At 46.7% G+C, this 26,388-nt stretch overlaps 2 protein-coding genes across 7 annotated transcripts; both read right to left on the bottom strand.

Moving 5' to 3' along the window:
* Window positions 1–246: 246 nt before the first annotated feature.
* LOC120956884 (ovochymase-2-like) lies at window positions 247–19,697 on the bottom strand. 2 transcript variants are annotated; one of them, XM_049609504.1, is made up of 4 exons: window positions 18,152–19,697; window positions 3,094–4,002; window positions 2,167–3,030; window positions 247–2,099 (listed from the first exon to the last, which is right to left on the bottom strand). In XM_049609504.1, the coding sequence occupies exons 1-4, from the start codon at window positions 19,255–19,257 to the stop codon at window positions 1,424–1,426; spliced, it is 3,555 nt and encodes a 1,184-aa protein (XP_049465461.1). In that variant the 5' UTR covers window positions 19,258–19,697; the 3' UTR covers window positions 247–1,423. The 2 variants fall into 2 exon arrangements, with proteins under 2 accessions (XP_049465461.1, XP_040234599.2); XM_040378665.2 differs by lacking the exon at window positions 18,152–19,697 and adding an exon at window positions 4,075–5,248.
* LOC120956885 (uncharacterized) lies at window positions 5,338–23,122 on the bottom strand. Of its 5 annotated transcripts, none has more exons than XM_049609507.1 (6): window positions 22,795–23,121; window positions 22,072–22,724; window positions 8,452–8,660; window positions 7,526–8,392; window positions 6,602–7,462; window positions 5,338–6,530 (listed from the first exon to the last, which is right to left on the bottom strand). In XM_049609507.1, the coding sequence occupies exons 1-6, from the start codon at window positions 23,036–23,038 to the stop codon at window positions 5,870–5,872; spliced, it is 3,495 nt and encodes a 1,164-aa protein (XP_049465464.1). In that variant the 5' UTR covers window positions 23,039–23,121; the 3' UTR covers window positions 5,338–5,869. The 5 variants fall into 5 exon arrangements, with proteins under 5 accessions (XP_049465464.1, XP_049465465.1, XP_049465462.1 ...); XM_049609508.1 differs by lacking the exon at window positions 8,452–8,660 and adding an exon at window positions 21,690–21,809 and having other exon boundaries at window positions 7,526–8,266; window positions 21,869–22,724; XM_049609505.1 differs by having other exon boundaries at window positions 8,452–8,809; window positions 22,221–22,724; window positions 22,795–23,120.
* Between the last annotated feature and the right edge of the window lie 3,266 nt (window positions 23,123–26,388).

The following is a 26,388-nucleotide window of genomic DNA, read 5'->3' on the forward strand; positions in this document are numbered from 1 at the left end:
CCCTTTCAAGAGTTGTTGTCATTTTTAATTGGCCTTGCATTGCTTTTGCTTGTTTTGTTCAATACGTTTACATGCATTCCCTAAACCCCTTTCTTACTTATAAACGCACTGTGTTTCTCACATTTCTCGTCTTATGGCTATCTGTCAGCGACAGCAGCTCGTACGTTGCTTGTGCATACATTAAACAATACTCTTCTTGCCACAATACCCTTTCCCTCTCAAACTAACCTCTTTTTTCCTTTACCAAAGCCAAAGGATATGTTTTTAATAGAGCCGTTCTACCCGTAAGACAATCTCTTCCCTTTTCCCGTGCACACGTTTTCATGTGACGTGCGTTTTTGGAGTACGTGCGGCACGTGAACCAATGTTCCGCATCGTTTCCCTCCAACTACCAGACGTTCTTGATTGAAGCACGTTCACCAACATCACTGCCATCGTTGATCGAGGCAAGATGAGAAACTCTTGCAACTGCATCACCGCAGCACCAGCTTAACCTTCAGCGTCCTCCGTTCAGGGCAACGTTTGGGAGAAGAAGTTCAACCCAAAGCCGAACCTGCTGCCCCTTTAGTTTCAAGCCACAAAGAGCACCTTTCTTTAAAAAGAATCGCATCGTGCAGTGCTTAGTGTGGCAGGGGAAATCGGTTCGAAAATGGAGCACCAGCTTCGACAATATCAATAATCTCCTCACCTTTCACGTGCAAAATCGCTCGCACGTCGTGACCGCTCAGTTTCAAACTGAAATGGGAACACATTTCGTCCGGGAGGGTAAATTGATATCAACCCCTCCGTTAACCGATCGATTTCATTGCTGAGGCTTGCTTTTCCGGACAAACAAAGAAGTGAAAAAAAATCAGCGAACGAGTGCCTGAATGTAGACTTCTTTGTGTTTGTGAGCCCCGCTGCACACACATCGCTCAGGTGGGCCAACAACAAATTGATTCGATTTGTCGAGCGGTTCATAATAATGGCGGTAACATAAATTAATGCTTCACAAAAGTTGTGCTTCTTCGCTTTGCGGAGTTGCACGTTTTGTGAATCACTCCACGGACATCAAACCTCGTGCTAATGTTTCTTTGTCGCCGCTCGTCGAGAGTCGAGGGGTGACTGAGACAGAATCAAACACAGAAAAGGTAGTGTACTGACAGAAGACCATTTGCTCCGTCTAGACGGAAAACTCGTAACGCCCGGGAGCTGCTGGCAGGATGTTTGTGTTTTTTTCAGGGGGGAACTTTTGTGACAGGAAGCTGTGCTGTAGAAACGACGAAAGATAAATTATGTTGATTAGCACCAACTTGTGCATGTTTTGTTTTATCGTGCTGTTTATTCCTCGATCTTTCTGAACGTTGCAACGTAGAACTTTGTCAGACGACTTGAAATGCCACCGAATTTGAGGCTTAAATTATAATTTTAAAGTACCTACCTGCTACTTTTGAATGAAAATTAAGTGTTCTGTCAAGTTATAAGGCAGTTTGGAGGTCCCTAGTCGCTCATCCATGCTATCCAGTATCCAGTCCAGATACACATCCACATCGGTATAGATAGCAGGATAGTAACTGCTACACAGCTCTGGTCGCAAAGCGAGTAACCCCCTTAAAAAGTGACGCTGCTCTCCTAGCAATTGTTGTGTTGTGTGCAATGGAAAGCCCGGCATAACAGGGTAGCATTCGTTTTGTGGATCTCGCACCATCAGGTTGCATTGTTTCGTGCGCTCGATCTGTAAACTTAACGCCATTCCATTCCAGCGCCGTTGACATTCGGCAGGCGGGACAAACCGGGTGCGATCCACCTTGCTCGTGATGAACGAACCATGCGCTAAGCCAAAAGTGACCGTCGCCATGCTGGACACAGCGTAACTGCGAACTTCGTCAAGAATCGGCAGGCAGATCGGTTGCACGTGAGGTTGCGATACGTCTGCTGGAGTTGCTAGCTGAACCAGCGCTATGTCGTCCGTGTATCCGGTTCTGTTGTATTGTGGATGAACGATGATCCTCTCCACTGCAATCCGGTGCGTCTTAGGCCGGCATAACGTCGTGCCATCCGCGTCCCAACAATTATCGCCTGAATCTGACTCAACGTAGCCACCGAACTGCACCCAAAGCCTGCGTTAAAGTAACAAAAACAATTATCAACCGTCGAAGCATTACTTACTTCCCTATATCTACTTACTTGGCATCTTGTTTCAGGCAGCTCGCAACACCAATCGCGTACCATTCACTCACCAGCACAACGGTACATCTGGTAAAAAGGGTCGAATTATACGCCTCAATCCATTCGTGCACGAATCCATGCCACGGCTCCGTCTCGTACGTTGCGTTCGCGCTGGATCCCTTGGTATAAGCCCCGCAAGTTTTAAAATTGAACAGCCTTCTTCTAGATGTGTTTCGAGTCGGAGAAGGATCCACCTGCTCCACATAGGAATCCGGCAATACAGTGCTATCAAGCTGCATGTTTTCCAGCATCCAGTCCAGGTACGCATTGGTATCGGTAAACAGATACGGATAGCCTGGATTGTGGTAGTTAACGAGATCCGTAAAACTGTTCATTCCGCTTAGAAAATAGCGCTTCTCGCTTCCAACCCGCAGTAACGTTTGTAGCGGAGCGCCTGCCTTTAACGCCGCCGGCTCCTTTGCTTCCTTGTCCAGCGCAACGGCACAACGTGACCGATTGTTCAAGGTAATGGCGGCGTTCTGTTGCGCAAATCGTTCCTGACAGTTGAGCGGATCCAGTGGCTCCAGCTGGGTGCTTTGCTCGTGGTAAATGTACGATGGCACTACCAGTTCGAAGGGCGTACTGTTTCGAAACTCCTCTATCAGTGGCATACAGATCGGGCTGATGTAATGCTTGGTAACGTTGGCCGGTTCTACCAGCTCGATCAGTGCGATGTTGTGGATGTTATATGTGCCATTATACTGTGGATGGATGGTGATCTGCTTGATCTCCACCGCCTGGTACGGACGATCGCACACTCCAAATGTGCAGGCAATCTCCAGAACTGGATTGTAGTGATTGAACCCTAGCACAATCGATCGCCTGCAATAAATACGAACAATTGTTATTTTATCAGGAAAACAGAGATACTCGAAAGACAATTACCATTGTACATCGGGACGAAACACGTTTGCCGACGTCAGCGCGTAACGTTCGTTGATCAAAACAACCAAACCATCTGGCACCGTGTTTTGCTTGACGGGATTTTCCACGGTTTTCAGCGTTCCGATCCACGGAATGAGTGTGATCGAACCGGTACCCCTCGGTTCCACCACATTCTGGCCACAGGATTCCATGTTGAAGAGCTTTAGCTTTTCACTACCGACAGCCTGCTGACGCTCTTTCCACTTTGCGAGCGTTGCATTCGCGATCAGTTCCTGCTCGTCCTCGTTTACCGCTTCGTTGTATCGCATGTTGTACAGCATCCAATCGAGGTAGGAGTACACATTCACGTACAAAACCGGTATGGTGCTGTCTCCGGCACAGGTTAGCCCGAGCAGGTCGAATCCTCGCAGTACGTAACGCTCGCCAGCATCGACCATACTCACATGCTCCTGTAGTGGAGCACCCTGCCCGAGCAGACTGTCGCAGTTTGCAACATCCTCCTCCGGAACTGACACACAGAAGCTCTTCTCCTCATTATCGATCGCAAATCCGGCAACGATGTGTACGGATTTACAAAAGTCAGGATCTACATGGTTCACCGACTGATCAACGATTGTCCCGGTGGTCAACCTGAACGCCAGGACGGAAAAGTTCTCTGTTTGGTTGGTATACAGCGTTGGCGTTACAGGCAAACAGATGGGCTTCACGTGAGGTTGCGTCGTGTCGGCGGGACTTTGCAGCTCAATCAGCGCTATATTGTCGTTGATAGTATTTTTGCTAAACCTGGGATGGGCCACTACTCTTCCGATCGAGCGAGATTGCGTTGGGTACGCGCATATCGTTGTGCCATTACGCTCGAAGCACTTTTGCTCGAGTAAATCTTCATAGCCACCAAACAAAATGCGCAAACTGCAACAAAACAAACACAGTGAAAATTCGATTAGAGTATCGCTTAAGTTTTGCTTTTATGCAGCTACTTACTCTTTCTCATTCTTTTCAAAACAGCTTGCCGTGCCCACCACATACCATTCGCTTATGAGTGTAACGACACACTTGACCTTTTCCTCCTTCGTCAGGACAAACCCAAGCCAAGGCAGGGGAGCCGGTTGTCCGTTGTCCAGAACCGTTTCACTCTTCGTACCACACGTGTTCAGATTGAACAGTGGAAGCTTCTCCTCGTAATCCACCTCCAGCTCGTCGGTATCAAACACGAGCACGCGCCGATCGATGTACTGATCGATCCACCCCAAATACTTGGCCATATCGGCATAGGCCGTGTACTTGGACGGATCGCACAGTCCCGTCCGCTGGCGAACCGGAATGAACGATACTACGCCCCGCACAAACCATTTGCCCTCTACATTGAAGAACAAACCCCCACCACTGTCCCCATTACAAGCACTCACGTTCGACTGGCCGCCGCCACAGAACATCTCCGCCGTAAGCTGATTGGCGAACGACAAACGATCACTCTTGATGCACGTCAGCGCGTCCACCACACCGATCGACGCTTGCTTCAGCTGCTCCGACACGACGTCCTGCTCAGTCAGACCAAAGCCCACCAGGGTACCGGTTTTGCCCACAATCAGCTCCTGGTTTTTATCCATCGTCCACAGACAAACGGGCTGCACGAACTCGCTCATCGTGATGCTCTCCGTCAGCTTGATCAGTGCGATATCGTTTACGAATCTACTCGAATTGTATCCGGGATGCACTATCAATTCCTGCACCGTGTGCTCCTGCACGAACTCGCTCACCTCCTTCAGATGAACCCGACCGAGGTGGACCGAAATCCGACTCACGGGCAGTAGCCCATTTACAAGGAAAACGCAATGAGCCGCCGTGAGAATGGTGTTCTCGTCAATGATGGATCCTCCACACGCGTAATCCAACTGATCGCCCTTGCGGTGAAAGATTGCCGCATGCCACGGCCAGTGACCCGGTTTTGCGTCGATTCCATTTTGAACGAGATGGATCGTCTTGACCCTTCGCTTGCCGCACGTTAAACGATTCGGACCGAGCGATTGAGCGGTCACGTACAGCAATAGCACACTGGACAGTATCAACAGACCTAGCAACTCCCGTGCCATTGCTCCACCGGTGAAGATGTTGCGTCTTCACAACGCCACTGCCACAAACTGAATGCGCCACAGCGAACGGCTGCTGTTGAGCATTTATTCGACCTTGAGAGAGTCTACGTTCATTTTGAACAGGTTTTGGTAGGGTTTTTTGACAGTTATTTTGGTTATACTGGTTTATTGGAGCACATGTTTTCAAGTATGCAACTCTGTGACGTGTTAGAATTCTGGGGGTTTTTACGCGCAATCGGAGATCGTGTTTTGGGAATGTGTTGGTGCTGGTCAAACACCTTGGGCTGGGTTTTACGAAAACGGGTTCGTTACAAGCTATGTCCCAAACCGGTCTCACTACGTTGAGCTTTTAAGCGATGGACGGAGCGCAGAAGACCTGAGATAGGGGGAGAAATCTAAAAATAAAACTCGTCTGTTGCTGAGCTGCAGTAGAACAGCATAAACTCGAACTCCACGCACAAACCTTGACCGTGACTTTGTGATGAACACAAAGCAAACGAATGTTAAAAGTAAAACCGTGTTGACGTAAACACTAGCTGTTCCGTTACGCATTCTGTTGCGTGTATAAGTTCTCACACTCACGCTAACCGAAGCCCAATCAAGACAGCGATCAAGATCAAGATAGCGATGAATTCATATTCATGCAACAAGCTATTGCGAACGGAATGGGAGGAGTATACGCACGTTTACGCAAACACTAACTGTTCCGTTAGATCGTACGCATTCTGTTGCTTGAATAACCTCCCCTCCACGTTCTCCAATATCCAATCAAGGTAATCGTCCACATTAGTGTAGATGGCGGGATAGTACGCACTGCAGCTTCCCGGCTTGACTGTCATAACGCCCCGAAGAAAACGTCTATCTTGTCCCCTTAGTTCCTGTGTCGTATGCAGCGGAAAGCCTGGATGTATAAAGTAGCATCCATCTCCTTCTGCGTTCGGCTGCTGCAAAACACACAGCCCTGTACGGCCGGCCTGAACGTTCAACTGCAATCCATCCCAGCGCCGTTGGCATTCGGTCGAGGCAATGAAGCGGCCGTCCAACCCAAACGTGTTGTAACCTGCACTAAAGCTCAAAAACGAAGTTGAAGATAAGCTCGATACGTTGTAGCTACGGACATCGTCTACAATCGGCAAACAGATGGGCTGTATGTGTGGTTGTGACAGGTCTGCTGACGATCCCAGTTGTACCAGCGCTATGTCATCCGTGTGTTGGGCACTGTTGTACGCAGGATGAACGATTATCTTCGCGATCGGAATGGTTTGTGTGGCACGTTTACAGGTGCCATCGCTTTGGTTGCATTCATCTTGCGTTACCTTTCTGTAGCCACCGAACTGGACAAATACTCTGGAAATTAAACTCAATTATAAGCTAATAAAGAAGTTTGTTGGAGTTTTAGAGGACTCAAGAGTACTTACTCCTTTGTATCATAGCCCAAACAGCTCGCAGGACCTACGGCATACCATTCGCTTATCAGTGTCACTACGCAGTATATGTATTTGTTTGACTTTGCCAAATCATCCCACCGTTCCACGAACCCTATCCAAGGTTCCTGTTCGTAGCTTTCCTGGGAGCTATTTGAAAGTATCCCGCATGTATTGAAGTTGAAAAGCCGTCTCTTTGTAATATTTCTAACTGGTAAACGATGCATTGGAGCAAACTCCTTTGTCGGACTAGGGCCATTATCTGTATCATTAACTTTCATATTTTCCAAGATCCAATCGAGATGTTGGCTGACATCAGTAAGAAGGTACGGTAGGTCGGGAGTTTTCGGCCTACTGGACCTCATAAGCAGGCTTAACCCGTATAGAAAATAATGCTTGCGATCGTTAAAGTCTATCGATCCTTGTAATGCCGATCCGGTATGTCCCGAGAACCGCATACCGGTGTCGCTCTCGTAATCATCTGCACACACCGGAAGCTCCTGCACGGGGAGAAAAGCTCCTTCATGGATGAGTTGTGCTTGACAGTTGGCCGGGCTCAACCGTCTCACTTTTCTGCTCTCAGACAGTTCCGTTGCCAGCTTCAACTCCAACGGTGTGCTGTTGCGGAACTCCTGCATCAGCGGTAGACAAATTGGACTAATCAAAGGCTTCGTAGAGTTGGCCGCTTCCATCAGTTCGATCAGAGCGATGTTATTCTGATGCAAGCTTTGCTCGTTGAAACCTGGATGGATGTATACCTTTTTAATATCCACTTTTTGATAAGGCGGATCACAACCTTTAATCTCACAGCTTAGCTCGAAAACTCGATCGTGGTAACCTAGAATAACTGATCGCCTGTGAAGACAACACCATTCAGCTTCATCTTTGCATAGGTAGGCTAAAGCTTTACGGACTTACCACTCTTGCGGGATACTGAAAAGCTGAGCTGGAGCTAATGCATACCGTTCGCTTATCAGTATCACTTTTCCCAGGACGCGCGGTGGCGAAGTGGATACATTTTCTAGCCCTTCCAGCGAGCCAATCCAAGGGTTGTAGGTAACGACGCTACTAACTCTCTGTGCCATCTTGATGATACCACAGGTACTCATATCGAAAAGGAGTAACTTTTCGTGCTCCTTCTGCCGGATCGCCCACTTTGCCTCGAGGGATGAGTCTTTGGCATCCAAGTCCACCTCGTTGAATCTCATGTTGTACAGTATCCAGTCAAGGTAAGCGTACAAATTGATATACACTGTCGGCACCGTGGATTCACAATCTCTACCAAACAAATCGAACCCACGCAGCACGTACCGCTGCTCTCGTAATTCCTGCAGAGCTGCCCCCGACTTGAGTGCGGCACAATCGCCCGTTGTTTCTGCTGCAAGTTGCCCACAAATACGCTTCTCGTCCAAGTTCAACCTCAAACCCACGTCTAAGTACATATCTATGCATTGCGAGGAGTTTATATAGCGAGTGGGTTTATCCACAAACGATCGTTTGAGAGTAGAGTAGCTGATGGCCAACAGGTTGGTGGTTTGGTTCGAATATAGCTCTTTTGTGACCGGCAGACAGATGGGTCTCACGTTCGGCTGCGCTGTGTCCGCTGGAGTCAGAAGCTCCACCAGCGCTATGTTGTCCGTGAACTCTTTATCGTTGTACCTTGGGTGGATGATGATGCGCTGGATTTGCAGTGTTTGCGTCGGATCGGCACACACCGTCGTTCCATTACGATCGAAGCATTTTCGCACCTTTAGATCTTCATAATCGCCAAATCGAATGCGAACCCTAGAAGCAACCAGATATGTTTTGTACCAAGATCAGATGACAAGAAAACCTGTACTTACTCGTTTCCATCGTTCTCGAAACAGCTTGCCGGACCGACGGCATACCATTCGCTGACGAGCGTAACGACACACTTCACAAAGGTGGTCTGACCCACCACAGCATACCCAAACCAAGGGTAGCTCATGTGAGATCCATCGGCAAGATATGTGTCCGACTCGATGCCACAAGCGTTCAGATCGAAAAGCGGTAGCTTCTCCTCATAATCCACCTCATAATCGTCTGTATCGAACACGAGCACACGCGGGTCAATGTACTGTTCGATCCACTTCAGATACTTGGCCACATCGGCAAAGGCCGTGAACTTTGACGTATCACATAGAGCCGTATTTTTTCGCAATGGAATGAACGAAACAATACCTCGCACGAACCATCTGCCCTCAACTTCCAGAAACAATCCACCGCCACTATCTCCGTTGCAGGCGCTCACCCCATCCCGGCCTCCTCCGCAGAACATCTCCGACGTCAGGTACGTTCCGAACGCTGCCCGATCATTCGCAAGGCATGTCAGCGTATCGACCACACCGATCGACGCCTGCTTCAACTGCTCCGACACGACGTCTTGCTCGGTCAGTCCGAACCCCAGCACTGTACCGTTTTTGCCCACGATCAACTCCTGATTGTTGTCCATCGTCCACAGACAGACGGGTTGTACGTGCGGTGTCATAGTAATGTTGCTCGCCAGTTTGATCAGAGCTATGTCGTGCTTGAACCGGCGCACATTGAATCCAGGATGTACTATCACCTGCCGCACACCATGCGTCTGGGTGTATTCCGTACGTTCGTGCAGCCGAATACGGCCTACCTCGATCGACAGCTGCTCAGGTGAGATAGCTCTACTCCCAACCATAACACAGTGACCAGCTGTGAAGTAGAAAACATAAGCACACCATCCATGATTGCTAACCTACGATCACTTGCGCACATTACGTACATGTGAGAATGGTATCTTCATCGATGATTGAGCCACCACACTTGTACTCTTCGGCACCGTTCGCACGCTGATAGATGACCGCATGCCACGGCCAGTGACCCGGCCTTGCGTCGATACCATTGTGGATGAGATAAACCGATTTCACCTTACGCCGGCCGCACACGAGCCGATTGACGCCGACCGTCTGACTCCAGACGCACAACACACCGGACAGTAACAGCAGCCATCGCAACAGATCACGCATAGCTACGTCAGTTTGCTTCTAGCTCAGAATTGGAACTGAATACGATCGTGCTGCTTAGACTGGTTCGACAATGAATGTAACTCTGAGGCAAGTTATAACTAGAGAGTCCAACAGGACCCATGTTTCGATAGTTTGGAAACAGGTTTGTATATCGTCAAAACCTCTTTTTGGTAGCGTGGTTTGTGTGGTTTTATGTGTGTTGGTGTTTTGTTTTGATTCGACTCTCTTTTTTTTCATTCCTGCGCTCTGGCACATACAATCTCTATCTTTGCGATGCGTACTAGTAAACAATCTAACAAAACAGACCCAATCTATGACGTTATATAAGAATAATAACGCTCAAATTTATTTAATATATTGTGGAGGATAATAATAAGATAGTAGATTAAATACAAAAACGGTTAGTAACAAATTAAAAACAGTTGTGTTAAATAGAGAGAGAGAGAGAGAGAGAGAGAGAGAGAGAGTTTGTGTGTTAGAGACAAAAAAGAGAGATTGATAGAGAGCTCGAGACAGAGAGCGAATGAGAGAAAGAAAAGAATATCGACAATCGAGAAATTTACAGCAAGCATAAAAGAGAAAAAAACAAAGGTATAGAGGCGCGTGAGGTACGATTCGGAGAGTGGAGCGATGTTGAGAGACGAACGATTTGGAGATATGATCGTTTGCGAAAATGGCAGGGCCAACACGAGAAGCAAACGCTGATAAGTTTTTGAATGGACGTATGCGCGAACGGTGGTGGCAAAATAAAACAAAACCTGCTATGGGGGGAATCAATTAGTCACTGAAAGCCAAGCCCGCAAGTGGGTACAGGCAGGCCTTGACCGACATCGGTTGTTTATTTGTTTATTTGTTTATTTGTTTATTTGTAAATGTTAAGTGATTGGCCATAATTGGCCTTATCACTGATCTTATAAACTAAACTTATAATAACATAAAGCATCACGGTACAATGTAACATCAGCACAAAATAAATAACACAGAGTATCACAGCAAGAAAAACAGGTTAAATTAGGGAATTCCAGTCAAAAGAGTCATAATGTGCATTAAATCTGATAGCCATCGCAGTCAAAGGTTCATTATCGCTATATGCACGTCTAGTTTGGTCAACTCTTAGTAGCCTAAAGTTTCTTAAAATACGAGCAGGTACGTGGAAATTAACTCTAGCTAAAAGGTCCGGTGAATCTATCTCTCCTAGGATGATTTTTTTCATGAACAATATTTGCGCCGTTTCGCGACGAGTAGCGAGAGATTCGAGTCCAAAAATTAAACACCGGGCATGATAACTAGGTCTCGCTGCTACGTTACGCCAGGGTGTGAACCGTAAGACCAAACGGGTGAATTTTTTCTGCACTGACTCAATCTTGTTCGACCATAACGACGACGATGGGCACCAAACTACTGAGGAGTATTCTAAGATGGATCTGACTAGTGATTTGTAGAGTGCGACAAGACAATGTGGTTCGGAGAATTCTCTCGACTGCCTGCGTATAAATCCTAGCATTCTGTTCGCTCTATCAATAATTTCGTTATGATGCACATGAAAGTCAAGTTTACGGTCAAGAGTAACTCCTAAGTCTTTTACTGCACTGTGTCGTTGTAATTGTGTACCGGAGATGCAGTAGTTAAACACTATTGGACAATTAGAACGGTGAAACGACATGGACAAACATTTATCAACAGAAATTTGTAGGTCGTTGTTCAGACACCAGTCGGAAAAAGAGTCGATCGATGCTTGCAGGACATAACAATCACCAAAACACCTCACAGGAAAAAAAAAGTCTCCGCATACAATCAATACAATACAATACAATATACAATACGATCGTCCGCATACAATAAACATTCAGATTCCCTTACTACAGTAGTAACGTCATTGAAAAATAGAGAAAACAGCAAGGGTCCAAGGTTACTACCCTGTGGCACGCCTGAACAACTCACGAATTCCCTAGATGTCATACAATCAACTTTGACGCGATATCGACGATTGGTGAGGTAAGATTCGAACCACTCCACTAAAGAGGCAGAGAATCCAAGACGAGCAAGCTTCGCCAACAACAAGCGATGATTCACCCGATCAAAGGCAGCCTTAAGGTCGGTATAGATGACATCCATCTGGGCTCCCGAAGCGAATGCAGCATGGCAGTGAGATACAAACTCCACCAAATTGGTGGTCACACTGCGGCGAGGGAAGAACCCGTGTTGGCGTGTTGATATCAGCGAGCGGCAACAGTTCAAGAGCGAGTTCTGGACGACGACTTCAAAAACCTTAGCACCTGCAGGCAAAGTAGTAATGCCACGGTAGTTTTCCACTAAGCTCTTATCCCCCTTTTTATGCACAGGAAACATGTAGGACGATTTCCATGCTGCTGGAAACATACGCTGATTGAGCGAGAGTGTGAAGATACGAGCCAGAGGTCCGGCCAAAACTTCGCTGCATTTGGCCAGAACTGCGGTTGGAATACCATCAGGTCCAGGGTTGTAGGATGGTTTGACCTGCTTGAGCGCCTTTAGCACAGAATCTCTGGAGATGTTTATGTCACGCACATTAACATCGACAGCGTCGGAGGGCACGTTGTTGAGAGCAGCATCCAATGAGAAGCCAGGAGCTTCAGTGGCAAACGAACTCATGAAACGATCAGCAAATAAATTGCAGGTTTCCTCTTTGGTACACGAAGTTGTTCCATTAAAGGAAACTATAGCTGGCAGGGAGCTGTTTTTCCGTTTTGTGTCGACATACCTCCAAAATTTTTTCGGTTTTCTTCTTAAGCTGAACTGTATACGGATCAAAAAACGAGAGTGAAGTTGTCTATTATAGCTTCGATATACATTGTGTGCAGCGATGAACCGCAATCTCGATTGTTGTGTTCCACTGTTTTGATAAAACCGATAGCAGGAAGATTTGTTTCGTTTTAAGCGGCGTAATTGAGCATTACCCCACGGTGGACCCTGTCGTGGACGTTTTATAGGGCAACAGGCAGATAAATGTTCCGCAAATTTCCGATTGAACATATCGAGTGCATGGTTTACGTCCGGGTTTCCATCAAGGAATGACCAGTCAGAAGATTGCAGTAGATCATTTAGAATCGAAAAGTTAGTGCGACTGTAGTCGAGCATGCCTAATTCTTGATGTGATGTTGTATGATGTTCTGCTTTGGCTAAGCCGTTCGGCAGGCACAGCTCTATAGGCGGATGATAGCAATCAATAGCAACTATAGGGAAGGGTGTTATTGTCGGTGGAGAGCATTGTTGCAGGATATCGTCGCATACAAAGATCAAATCGAGGTAGTTAATCGACGCATTATGAATTGTGTTAATCTGGTACAGTCCGTTGCTATTCATACAATCAAGAAGAAGGCGACAGTTGTCCGTGATCCTCGAGCTTTCGTAGTCAACTTGGAGCATAATTGGATTTGTTTCATCGGGTATCCAATTCAGGTTTGACAAATTGAAGTCCCCGAATAACAAACACATTTCATTAGCTTTACATGCTACGTCGTCAATAGTTGAACAGATTGTATGAATAACCGACGTGTTATTTGCCATGTCAGGAGGAACATACATAGCGCCGATAACATACGTTTTCTTAATGCTGTAAATCTTTAACCAAAGTTGCTCGACAGTGTCTGTTGTAGAACATAAGAGTACTCGCAAATGTGAGGCAACAGCTATGAGAACCCCACCACCTTTGGTTTTCCTACTATTTCTGTCATTACGTCATTACTTTCTGAAGACGTTATAATGGTCCGGAAACAACTGTGCCGAGTTAATAGAGGAGTCCAACCATGTTTCAGTCAGGATAATGACGTCGTAATGAGTAGTAGAAACATAATCGAATACCTCATGACATTTAGTTTTTAGTCCTCTTACATTTTGATATAAAAATAACAAATCGTCAGTATTATTTAAGGAGGCAACCCCTGCAGGAATGACATGACCGTCGTGCGTTTGTGTGAGTGTAGGATCTGTACTGTAGCAATAGTGCTGCTGATGTTGCGTAGTGTTGGGTTCACGTTCGTTAAGTGGCCTGCACGAGATGCCGTTACTACAGACTGCTTCAGTGGTGGTAAAGTTGTTTGTTGTTGGAGGAACAATCATCAGGTGAGTGCGTAAATTATCAACAAAAGTTGTTTCGGCGTTATTTGGCTCATATGCGGTGTTCAGCTGATTAGCGTGCGTGCGAGTGTGCGTGATGTGTGTGAATTGTTTATCGGTGTTGATAATTAGTGGGTTTGCGGTGTGAGTGAAGTGCGTGGAGTGTGTGTTGAAAGTATTGTGTGATCCAACAGCTGTGGTGATCGAATATCCTGCGCTGTAGATAGGGTTGTAGGTGTTGAAAGTCTCATTGGCGGTAGACGAAAATTTGCACCTGGTTGTTGAGCTCGGTAGTCGACAAATTCACGCACCGATAGACCAAGCGGCCAAGTATCGGGGGAAAGAGCCCTTTCACGTTGAGTAAGAGGCACTAACACCTTAAAGGATAGAAATGAGAGTGTTGCTGTGTTTGTGCCTTGTCGTATAAGGCAATATGCAGTGACATCCTCAATGGACAAAGCATGTTTGACCATTTGCACTATTTGGTCACTGGATGTATCTGGAGCGAGCCGGGAAATATACAATGCGCACTTTTGCACCGTAGACTGAGCGGGGACTATTTTGATCGGAAATGTAGTTGTATCTTTGTTTGTGCCTGTGATCATGGGTGCTCGATTTTTGCGATACATATCATCGATCGGCTTATTATGTTGGTTCTGGTTGTTATTGATTTGGGTGTTGATGGGTCTGGCGCCAAATGTAAACAACGTACGGTTGTCAGTAGCGACTTCCGAGAACAAACGTTTTGACTGATTTATGCGACGAATTTTAGCAGGCGGGTGGCTACTTCGTGGAGTTTTTAGATCGAGCTGGCTCATCCGTGCAAACCCAGTTTTAATTTCATTAGTCAATGGCTCCATAACGGTCTTGATGCTTTCGGCGACTGTTGTTATTGCCGCCTGGAAGCCAGATTGCATGGCTGCGTCTTTTACGAACTTGGTGCGCGGATTCATAAATACGTTGTTGCAGCCAATACAGCACCAGTGTAATTGTTTATATTCCGCAATGCGCAGGAACAGATCAGCAGGAACCGACGTGCAGCGCTGGTGAAATGGAGAGTCGCACAGGCAGCAGCTGATAGATGCCTCCACAATTTCCATAGTGCAGGCGTTGCAATTACGGGCCATTCTACGGGAGCGGTGCAGGTTTTCGTTGCAGCAATAAGAGCGATGGCGGTTAGGACGCGCGAACTCAAATGCGATCCGAAAAACGAAATTTACGCGAATTTTATTGTCAGCAGAGATAAACGCACTATTGAACGGTAATGGAACGGTGTTCTAAAATACTGTGATTATACAGAAACCGGAAAATAGTGTGATAAACAGCGCGATTTTCAAGAAAATATACGGAGCGAAACGCGAATGCGACTTTTACGTTAAACGTCAAACGTCAATCGGTTGTTGAGCCAAAGAGGAAGGAGGAGGGAGGAAGAAAATGTATTGCGTTTTAGAATACAGAAAAGAAGCATAGATCCATCTTTATTCGAAAACACCCGTTTGCGGTTAAGCTTAATACGAGGAAGTTCTTTGCTTCGTGAGGTCTGTGTTCTGCCATCAACATTTTGTGACAGAAAGTTACCCTGTAGGAATGACGAAAGATAAACTATGTTGATTAGTACCAACTTTTGCATGTTTTTTTATCGTTAAGTTTATTCTCGATCCTTCACATGTGGAAGAAGCCCCGTTAAACTTAACACGGAGTCTTGAAAAGTCATAACGTTTTAGGAAGAGCTATTCTTCAAAAAATATATCTTTGCTACTTTTCTGAGAAAATTAAGTGTTGTGTCAAATTGTACGGCAATCTGGATATCGCAAGCCGTTCATCCATGTTATCGAGTATCCAGTCCAAATATACATCCACATCGGTATAGATTGCAGGATAGTAACTGCTACACAGCTCTGGTCGCAGCGAGGATAACCCTCGTAAAAAGTGACGTTGCTCTCCGAGCAATTGTTGTGTCGTGTGCAACGGAAAGCCCGGAAGCGCGGGATAGCATTCGTTTCGTGGATCTCGCACCACCAGAATGCATTGTTTCGTCTGCTCGATCTGTATATTCAGTGCCATTCCATCCCAACGTCGTTGACACTCGGTAGACGGAACGAACTGGGTACCGTTAATCTTGCTCGTGAGCAACGTAAAATCCTCCAAACCCATCGTGACCATCGCTAAGCTGGATACAGCATAGCTGCGTACCTCTTCCAGAATGGGCAAACATATCGGTTGCACGTTTGGTTGCGATATATCTGCCGGAGTGGCCAGCTGAACCAGCGCAATGTCGTTTTTGTAACCGATTATGTTGTATTGTGGATGAACGATGATCCTCTCGACAGCGATCTGGTACGTCTTAGGCCGGCATATCCTAGTTCCATTTCGGTCCCAACAGTCACCCCATAATCTCGAACCATAGCCTCCAAATTGAACCCAAAGCCTGCGTTGGAATAACAAAACAATTATCCATCCTCTAACTACTAACTACTACTTTCTATCTACTCACTTGATATCTGGGTTTAAGCAGCTCGCAACACCAATCGTATACCATTCACTCACCAGCACAACGGAACATTGTATAAAAGAAGTCGAATTGAACACCGGATCCAAGTTGTGCACAAATCCATGCCACGGCTCCGTCTCGTACGTTGCGTTCGCGCTGGATCCCTTCGTGTAGGCCCCGCAAGTTTTAAAATTGAAAAGTCTTCTTCTGGATGTGTTTTGTGTCGGAGGAGGATCCACACGCTTCACATTGGACGATGTTTCTGTGGGCACACTACCATTAAGCTGCATGTTTTCCAGTATCCAGTCCAGGTACGCATTGGTATCGGTAAACAGATACGGCGCACTTGGATTTAGGTAGTTCACGAGATGCATAAAACTGTTTATACCGCTTAGAAAATAACGCTTCTTGCTTCCAACCCTCAGTAAGGTTTGCAATGGAGTGCCGGCATATAACGCCGCCGGCTCCGCTGCGTCCGTATCCAGCGCTACCGCACAGCGTGATCGACTGTTCAAGGTAACGTTGGCACTTAGTTGCGCAAACCGTTCCTGACAGTTGAGCAGATCGAGCGGCTCCAACTGGGTGCTATGCTGGTTGAAGAAGGATGATGGCACCAGCAATTCGAGTGGCGTACTGTTTCGAAACTCCTCTATCAATGGCATGCAGATCGGGCTGATTAAACGCTCGTTAACGTTGGCCGGTTCCCCCAGCTCGATCAGTGCGATGTTGTGCACGTTCAGCGTGCCGTTATACTGTGGATGAATAGTGACATACTTAATCTCCGCCGAAGACGACAGAGGAGAACATGGTCCAAATTTACATGAATTTTCATCTATTGAATACAAGGTATGCTCTAGCGTAATCGATCGCCTGCAATGAATACAAGAGCAAATGATGCAAAGAAACACGTTAATTTGACTGGCAAAAGAGATAAACGAAATACAATTACCATTGTACATCAGGACGGAAAACGTTTGCTGCTGTTAACGCGTAACGTTCGTTGATCAAAACGACAAAACCATCTGATACCCTCTTTCCCTTACTTGGATTATCGACAGATTTCAGCGTTCCGATCCACGGCATGACAATCATCGTATTTATAACCCTATCTAAGATTTTGGTCTCAAATACCACATCCTGACCACAGGATTCCATGTTGAAAAGCTTTAGCTTTTCACTTCCTGCAGCTTGCTGGCGCTCTTTCCACTTTGCGAGCGTTGCATTTGCGATCAGTTCCTGCTCGTCCTCGTTTACCGCTTCGTTGTATCGCATGTTGTACAGCATCCAGTCGAGGTAAGAGTACACATTCACGAACCATACCGGTATAGAATAATTTCCAGCACAGGTTAGCCCAAATAGGTCGAATCCTCGCAGTACGTAACGCTCACCAACATCGACTATGCTCACATACTCCTGTAGTGGAGCACCCTCCCCGAGCAATCCATCGCAGTTTGCAACATCCTCCTTCGGAACTATTACACAAATGCTTTTTTCCTCATTATCAATCGCAAACGAAGTGTTTAATAGTACTGCTGTACAAAGCTCGGAATCTAAATGGATTACATCCTGATCGATGATGGTCTCAAGAGCCAACCGCAACGCCAGGACGGAAAAGTTCTCCGTTTCGTTGGTGTAAAGCGTTGGCGTTACGGGCAAACAGATGGGCTTCACGTGAGGTTGCGTCGTGTCGGTGGGATTTTGCAGCTCGATCAGCGCTATATTGTCGTTGATCGTGTTTTTGCTAAACCTGGGATGGGCTACTACTCTTCCGATCGAGCGTGATTGCGTTGGGTACGCGCATACCGTCGAGCCGTTGCGCTCGAAGCACTTTTGCTCATGTAAATCTTTAAAGCCGCCGAACAAAATCCGCAAACTACAAAACAAACAATGTGAAAATTTGTTTAGAGATTTTTATGGTTTATTTAAATAAATACTTACTCTTTCTCATTCTTTTCAAAACAGCTTGCCGTGCCCACCACGTACCATTCGCTGACGAGTGTAACGACACACTTGACCTTATTCTCCTTCGTCAGAACAAACCCAAGCCAAGGCAGGGGAGCCGGTTGTCCAGTGGCCAGCACCGTTTCACTGTTCGTACCACAAGTGTTTAGATTGAACAGTGGAAGCTTCTCCTCGTAATCCACCTCCAGCTCGTCGGTATCGAACACGAGCACGCGCCGATCGATGTACTGATCGATCCACCCCAAATACTTGGCCACATCGGCATAGGCCGTGTACTTGGACGGATCGCACAGTCCCGTCCGCTGGCGGACCGGAATGAACGATACTACGCCCCGCACAAACCATTTGCCCTCTACATTGAAGAACAAACCCCCACCACTGTCCCCATTACAAGCACTCACGTTCGATTGGCCGCCGCCACAGAACATCTCCGCCGTAAGCTGATTGGCGAACGACAAACGATCACTCTTGATGCATGTCAGCGCGTCCACCACACCGATCGACGCTTGCTTCAGCTGCTCCGACACGACGTCCTGCTCATTCAGACCAAAGCCCACCAGTGTACCGGTTTTGCCCACAATCAGCTCCTGGTTTTTATCCATCGTCCACAGACAAACGGGCTGCACGAACTCGCTCATCGTGATGCTCTCCGTCAGCTTGATCAGTGCGATATCGTTCACGAATCTACTCGAATTGTATCCGGGATGCACTATCAATTCCTGCACCGTGTGCTCCTGCACGAACTCGCTCACCTCCTTCAGATGAACCCGACCCAGGTGGACCGAAATCCGACTCACGGGCAGTAGCCCATTCACAAGGAAAACGCAATGAGCCGCCGTGAGAATGGTGTTCTCGTCAATGATGGATCCTCCACACGCGTAATCCAACTGATCGCCCTTGCGGTGAAAGATTGCCGCATGCCACGGCCAGTGACCCGGCTTTGCGTCGATTCCATTTTGAACCAGATGGATCGTCTTGACCCTTCGCTTGCCGCACGTTAAACGATTCGGTCCGAGCGATTGGGCGACCACACACAAAAGCACACTGGACAGTATCAGCAGACCCAGCAACTGCCGCGCCATTTCTCCAAAATATTGCGTCTTCACTCTTCCACTGCTACAAACAGATTGTGTGACTATTCGCAGCAGCTTTTGAGCATTTATTCGAGCTTGGTGGAGTCCAGCTTCGATTGAAACAGGTTTTCAGTTGGGTTTTTTGACAGTGTTTTTATCAAACTGGTTTATTAAAATATGCAATCAACATTGTAATGCCTTAGAGTTTTGGCGGTTGTTACGCGCTTCCCAATCTATCGTGATAGGGGTTTGGTAATGTTCTAGAGTATTCCTAACACTGAGCTTCATTTCATGAATACTGGTCCGTTGCCATATATTTCCAAACCGGTCTCAATACGTTGAGCTTTGAACAAGAAGGAATTAGCACCGAAGGCTAGTGATGAGGGATCTAAAAATATCTAATATCAACCCATCTCATGGATTGCGATCGATAGCAACTAAATCACGTGAATGAAGAAAGTGAGAATATCCATAAAGATTCCACACAAAATCCCAAACCGTGATATTATGTTGCCCACGCGACTGTTTGAATTTTGGAGAATAAATGAGAAGGTAACTGTGATATGGGAAGTAAACACGGACACCGGAAAGTAAAGTTCTACACGATTTATTCGCACATCTCGTTTAGTAGTTCACGTTTCACAGTTCCCGTATCGGTCCCAAACTAACTCCCCGTCCCCAAAGCGCGCACCGCTTTTATAGCTTCTGCCCATCTTCCCTCTCGCTCCGCGTTACCCACCGTAACCGCGTTCTCCTTCCTAGTTCATTCTCGCACGTTCTCTTTATTCTTTCCTTCTCGCGCACATTCCGTCGCTCGCGCACATTGCCCTTATTCTTCCCCATTTCACATAAATTTCACTGATTTTATTATTTCAAAACTAAATTAACCTGCCCAGATGATATGAACTTTTTCATCAAGTTTCGGAACTTAAATAAATAATAAATAATAAGATAGCGATAATGTGGGAGGAGACCACGATAACGCACCAAAGAACTAACTGGTCTCTTAGATCATTTGAATAAATTGCTGCATCGGACTAGATGAATTATCCATACCAGTAACGCTCATATTCTCCAAGATCCAATCGAGATGCTGGCTAACATCAGTAAGAAGGTACGGTAAGTCGGGATTTGCCGCGCCATCGGACTTTAAAAGCAGCCTTAACCCGTATAGAAAATAACGCTTGCGTCCGTCAAACTCTAACGACCCTTGCAGTGCCGATCCGGAATGTTCTGCCAACCGCACATCGGCATAGCCCTCTGCGCAAACCGGAAGCTCATGCACCGCAAAAAAATGCCCTCCATGGATGAGCTGCGCCCGACAGCTGGCCGGACTCAACCGTTTTACATTTCTACTTCCCGATGAATCCATTGCCAGCTGCAACTCCAACGGTGTACTGTTGCGGAACTCCTGCATCAACGGTAGACAGATCGGACTGATCGCAATCTTAGTAGTGTTGGCCGGTTCCATCAGCTCAATGAGAGCGATATTATTTAGGGTGAGGTGTTGCTCGTTAAACTCTGGATGGATATATACCTTCTTAATTTTCACTTTTTGATAAGTCGGATCATCACATGCTTCAAACAAACATTTTAGATCATAAATTGCATGATGGTAACCTAGAATAATTGATCCCCTGTAAAGAAAAGAAAATCAGGAAAATCATTTCATAGATAAACTAGAGGTTTAGCTCACTTACCACTCGTTTGGTCCGCTAAATTGCTGAGCTGGGGCTAATGCATACCGTTCGCTTATGAGTATCACTTTGAATGTGCCTGACTGTATCTCCGTATTCAGCTCTACGAGTGAGCCAATCCAAGGGTTGTGGGATGGATAACCATATTCTCTTGGTGGCTTTAAAACGATTCCACAGGAGCTCATATTGAATAGGCCTAACTTTTCATGATTTTTCTGCCGGATCGCCCACTTCGCTTCAAGGGACGAGTCCGTATTCACCTCGTTGATTCTCATGTTGTACAGCATCCAGTCGAGGTAGGCGTACAAATTGTTGTACACGATCGGCAAGGTGTAGTCACATTGCTTAGAAAATAATTCGAACCCTCGCAGTACGTACCGCTCATCTCCGGCCATACTGATCGCGCGCAACTCCTGCAGAGCTGCCCCCGCTTTGAATGCGGTACAATCGCTATTGGCTTCAGCAGACAGTTCGCCACAAATACGCTTCTCGTCCAAGTTCAACCTCAACCCCTCGTCTAGGTACATATCTATGCATTGCGAGGAGTTAACGTGTCGGACGCGCTTTTCCACAAACGATCGCTTGAGAAAAGATATCCCTATGGTCAACAGGTTGGAGGTTTGGTTCGAGTAAAGCTCGTTTGTGACCGGCAGACAGATGGGTCTTACGTTCGGTAGCGTTGTGTCTGCTGGAGTCAGCAGTTCCACCAACGCTATGTTGTCCGTGAACTCTTTGTCGTTGTACCTTGGGTGGATGATGATGCGCTGTATTTGCAGTGCTTGCAGTGGATAGGCGCACACCGTCGTTCCGTTACGATCGGAGCATTTTCGCTCTTTCAGATTTTCACCCAGTCGAATGCGAATTCTAGAAGAGACCAAACAATGTTAGTTCCAAGATCAACGAAAAAAAAGACCGATACTTACTCGTTGCCATCGTTCTCGAAACAGCTTGCCGGACCAATGACATACCAATCGCTGACGAGCGTAACGACACACAATGCGGCCCGAGGCACCACGGCGAAACCAACCCAAGGGTAGCTCATGTGAGATCCTTCGGCAAGAAATGTGTCCGACTTGATACCACACGTTTTCAGATCGAAAAGTGGAAGCTTTTCCTCATAATCCACCTCATAATCGTCTGTATCGAACACGAGCACACGAGGGTCAATGTACTGTTCGATCCACTTCAGATACTTGGCCACATCGGCAAAGGCCGTGAACTTTGACGTATCGCATAGAGCCGTATTTTTTTGCAATGGAATGAACGAAACAATACCTCGCACGAACCATCTACCCTCAACTTCCAGAAACAATCCACCGCCACTATCTCCGTTGCAGGCGCTCACTCCATCCCGGCCTCCTCCGCAAAACATCTCCGACGTCAGGTACGTTCCGAACGCTGCCCGATCATTCGCAAGGCATGTCAGCGTATCGACCACACCGATCGACGCCTGCTTCAACTGCTCCGACACGACGTCTTGCTCCGTCAGTCCGAACCCCAGCACTGTACCATTCTTGCCCACGATCAACTCCTGATTGTTGTCCATCGTCCACAGACAGACGGGTTGTACGTGCGGTGTCATAGTAATGTTGCTCGCCAGTTTGATCAGAGCTATGTCGTGCTTGAACCGGCGCACATTGAATCCAGGATGTACTATCACCTGCCGCACACCATGCGTCTGGGTGTATTCCGTACGTTCGTGCAGCCGAATACGGCCTACCTCGATCGACAGCTGCTCAGGTGAGATAGCTCTACTCCCAACCATAACACAGTGACCAGCTGTGAAGTAGAAAACATAAGCACACCATCCATGATTGCTAACCTACGATCACTTGCGCACATTACGTACATGTGAGAATGGTATCTTCATCGATGATCGAGCCACCACACTTGTACTCTTCAGCACCGTTCGCACGCTGATAGATGACCGCATGCCACGGCCAGTGACCCGGCCTTGCGTCGATACCATTGTGGATGAGATAAACCGATTTCACCTTACGCCGGCCGCACACGAGCCGATTGACGCCGATCTTCTGACTCGAGATGCACAGCGCACTGGACAGTAGCAGCAGCCATCGCAACAGATCCCGCATAGCTACGTCAGTTTGCTTCTAGCTCAGAATTGGAACTGAATACGATCGTACTGCTGCGTGTTGATCGAACCGGCTGGATCGAAGGTGAATTTAACTTTGGAACAGGTTGAAGCGTAAAATCCCAACAGGTCGATAATTTGGAAACAAGTTTTAAACCGGCCTTAACCAAATTGTGATAGTGATGTTGGTGTGGTTGCATCTGTGTTGGTGTTTTTAAAGCATCTCTCCCTCTCTCTTATTCTGGATTTTACGTTTTCATTCAACATCATCTTTACGTGAGAATTTTATCCACCAACTCTATCATGCTGAAGATTATGCTTTATTTGATGTGTGAATGGTGTTATAATGAAAGAGAGAGAGAGAGGGAGAGAGAGAGAGAGAGAGCGAGAAAGAGAAAGAGAATATGGTAAAGAAAAAAATGAGCAAAGAGAGGAAATCAATTCTCATTTGTTATAAATTCAATCAAAGCTTGGATAAAATTCGTTCTACGCACCACGTTTAATGATGCTACTTTGTAGCATATTCAGCTCACGACCGGGCTATTAACCCATCGATACTAAGTTCAAACCTCGCTCAAACCTTAGTTCAAACTTTTCTTACTTCAAAAACTTTTTACTGCATGACTTTTGTCTTTCTCCAAAGTAACTATTATTGAAATCGTTTTACCGCTCAACGACTTGGGCAACGTTCAGGGACAGATTGTAAAAGCTTTGCCATTTCACAGTGCAGTAAGCACAATTGCAGCACTGTGTGCCATTTAGCCCGATGGGCACCAGTTGCCCGTGAAGCAATGCATTCGTGTTGATGCACCTTTCAAACAAACATCAAATCCGGATTGACTCGCTTTGCAAATGCACACGTCCTTGCACAGTCTTTCAACGCTCTTCCTGTACTATGGAAGAACTCCTCTCAGAATGACACTGCTCAACGACCATCGCAAGGTGGTGCTTAGTTTAAAATGACATAATCAACAGCGGGACTGTTATCGGACCATCGACAGTGATACCGTCTGAAGTGCGAAAACTGGGATTCTCCCCCCGTTTGCTTAGCATTTAACCCAGTTCAGTGTCCTGATTTATGGGCACATTGATATTTCTCAACCATGTTTCCTGCCAGTCACGGCTTCACGGGACGGAAGAAAGTACAGTACCACTCCTCCTTCTCCTCGTAATGGCCGCTCGTTATGCGAGTGTCCCGCCGGGTTGAGAAATGCTCCGCTCAGAACGGGAACCGGCTTCCTGGAGATCGAAAATTCACACTTCATTCCCACAGGAGGCGAGCGCATCGTCCGGAACGCGCAGAAGAGGGACATATTAGATCCGGTGTCGCCGGGAACTGGTTTATTTAATTAGCATCCCTTGAAATGTGGAACGAGTTCCACCGTCGATCCGGCCTCAAGGATGGCTCCAGCCGTCTGTCCTTTTTTGCTTCGTTTCCTTTCCTGACCGTTGCCCGCTGGCAATCTTCAGCTCGAGGACAGTTGCTCACACTCTCATTGTTGCTCCCAACGCATCCAACAACCAGCGTGATAAGCATGATAAAGGCTTTAATCTAATTAACCCACAAAACCACAGCACCAAAGCGCTGTACCACTGTTCCAGATTCTTAATTAAAAAATACTGTCCATCCTTCCCCTTTTCTCCCTTGGCCGGCAATGCCCCGTCTAGGACACAAGGAAACACGGAGCGCCACACCAATGATGATGATGGCGCTTCTTGCTGCCGATACAGAAAGTCCCGAAAAGTAGGACATCGTCACCAGCTTCTCGGAATGGGGCAAATAATCAATTCGCTCTCCACTTGACCACACCACTCAACCGATTGCTTCTGTAGGGGAGGAGGGTTGTATCGGGTTACGTTGTCCTCGTCCTCGGCAGCCCACGCTCCAACAGGTCCGACAATGTTGTAGTCGCGTCTCCGCTCGCCCGTCCGCATTGCTTAATTATTTGCGGTACAATGATTAATGGGTTTTGCCGAGGCCGGGGAATGGGTTACGAAAGATATCCTCGATGGCCCGGTCCGGCCATGTCCACGTCGGCTTAAAGCCGAGTAGTTTTTTGGCCTGCCAGACATGTGATTTGCTTGTACTGTTGCACTGTTGATGTCCAATCGGAACATGAAGACATCAACAAGCGCGACACCACACCAGCGATAAGTCTCTTCGGAGAGATGTGTCGCCCAGACAACAAACGGACGAACGGACACACACACGCACACGGCTAGAGTAAGTTGTTTGTCTTCATCAATCTCCTAATCTTCTGATGCTTTTCACTGTTGCCAGTAGGTTCTCTGCTATATTGGTCCAACGGTTGTGGAGCATGGACCATCATCGATCCTTTCGCCAGGACAGACGATATGCGCATGAATTAGTGGTGAAAGTACTTCAAACTGTCGTGTCATCCATTTATTCATCGATGTCGGTCGATTTTGTCAACGTTCGCGTGCAGTTTAACCAAGAAAAAAGCACCAAAAGCCGCTCATTCTTGCTCGATCGGTTGTTGTGGCTCACCACACGGCTGACTGGACCAAGTGGCATAGAATAGTAATTTTGTGGAGGACAAAAGAGGGATCCAAAAAGGCCCTTTAGAGTTGTTACACCATTTGTATGTTGTTTGTTAGTCACACATTTACTCTTTGAGTGGTCAGCATGCTGGCTATGATACATCATGACATATGACATCAAATCAGTGTTGAATACTGACTGACCCCCGACCAACGTTATCACTTTGCATCGATATTTACCCATCTAATCATGTCATTTATAAGATTAATTCAAATTAATGCAACAAGAATAAATACAATTATCTGTTTCAATTACATTATTAAACCTTCACACATGCACAAGCGTACTAAAATAAAGCACTGCCGCAGCACCATAAATGGCTTTAATCAAAACTCAATTTAAAACTACGCTCAACAGCAGCGGCTCAGGTGCCGGCACTCTACTTTACATAATTAGTAGCAAAAGGCAAATGAATTAAAAAAGTGGAGACCGCCGCATCGCTGGACAAACACAATTTCTCCACACAATGCCAGCACCGGCACCGTGGTCTATACTGTGTGTGTGTGCTTTAATTAAACGCACGGAAAGCATCATGAATTGAAAGCCGTTTGCACGCGACGCATTGTGAGAATGGACGCCCCCAGAGTAGCTAAAGTTTATCAGCTGACTGTCATTTGGACGGTGAAAAAATCTGTCGACCTTTTTCTGTTGGCGGACGTTCTGTCGCTAGCCTACCGCTGGTTTGCTCTGTAATGAGTTGGAAAAAATCTAATTAAAAACATACATTACAACTACCCAAAACATTGCTACTAACATGAAAGAGCTCTCGCTGCTCGATGCTATTTGTA

Source organism: Anopheles coluzzii, chromosome 3 (assembly GCF_943734685.1).
Source record: "Anopheles coluzzii chromosome 3, AcolN3, whole genome shotgun sequence".
In the NCBI taxonomy this organism is placed as follows: domain Eukaryota; kingdom Metazoa; phylum Arthropoda; class Insecta; order Diptera; family Culicidae; genus Anopheles; species Anopheles coluzzii.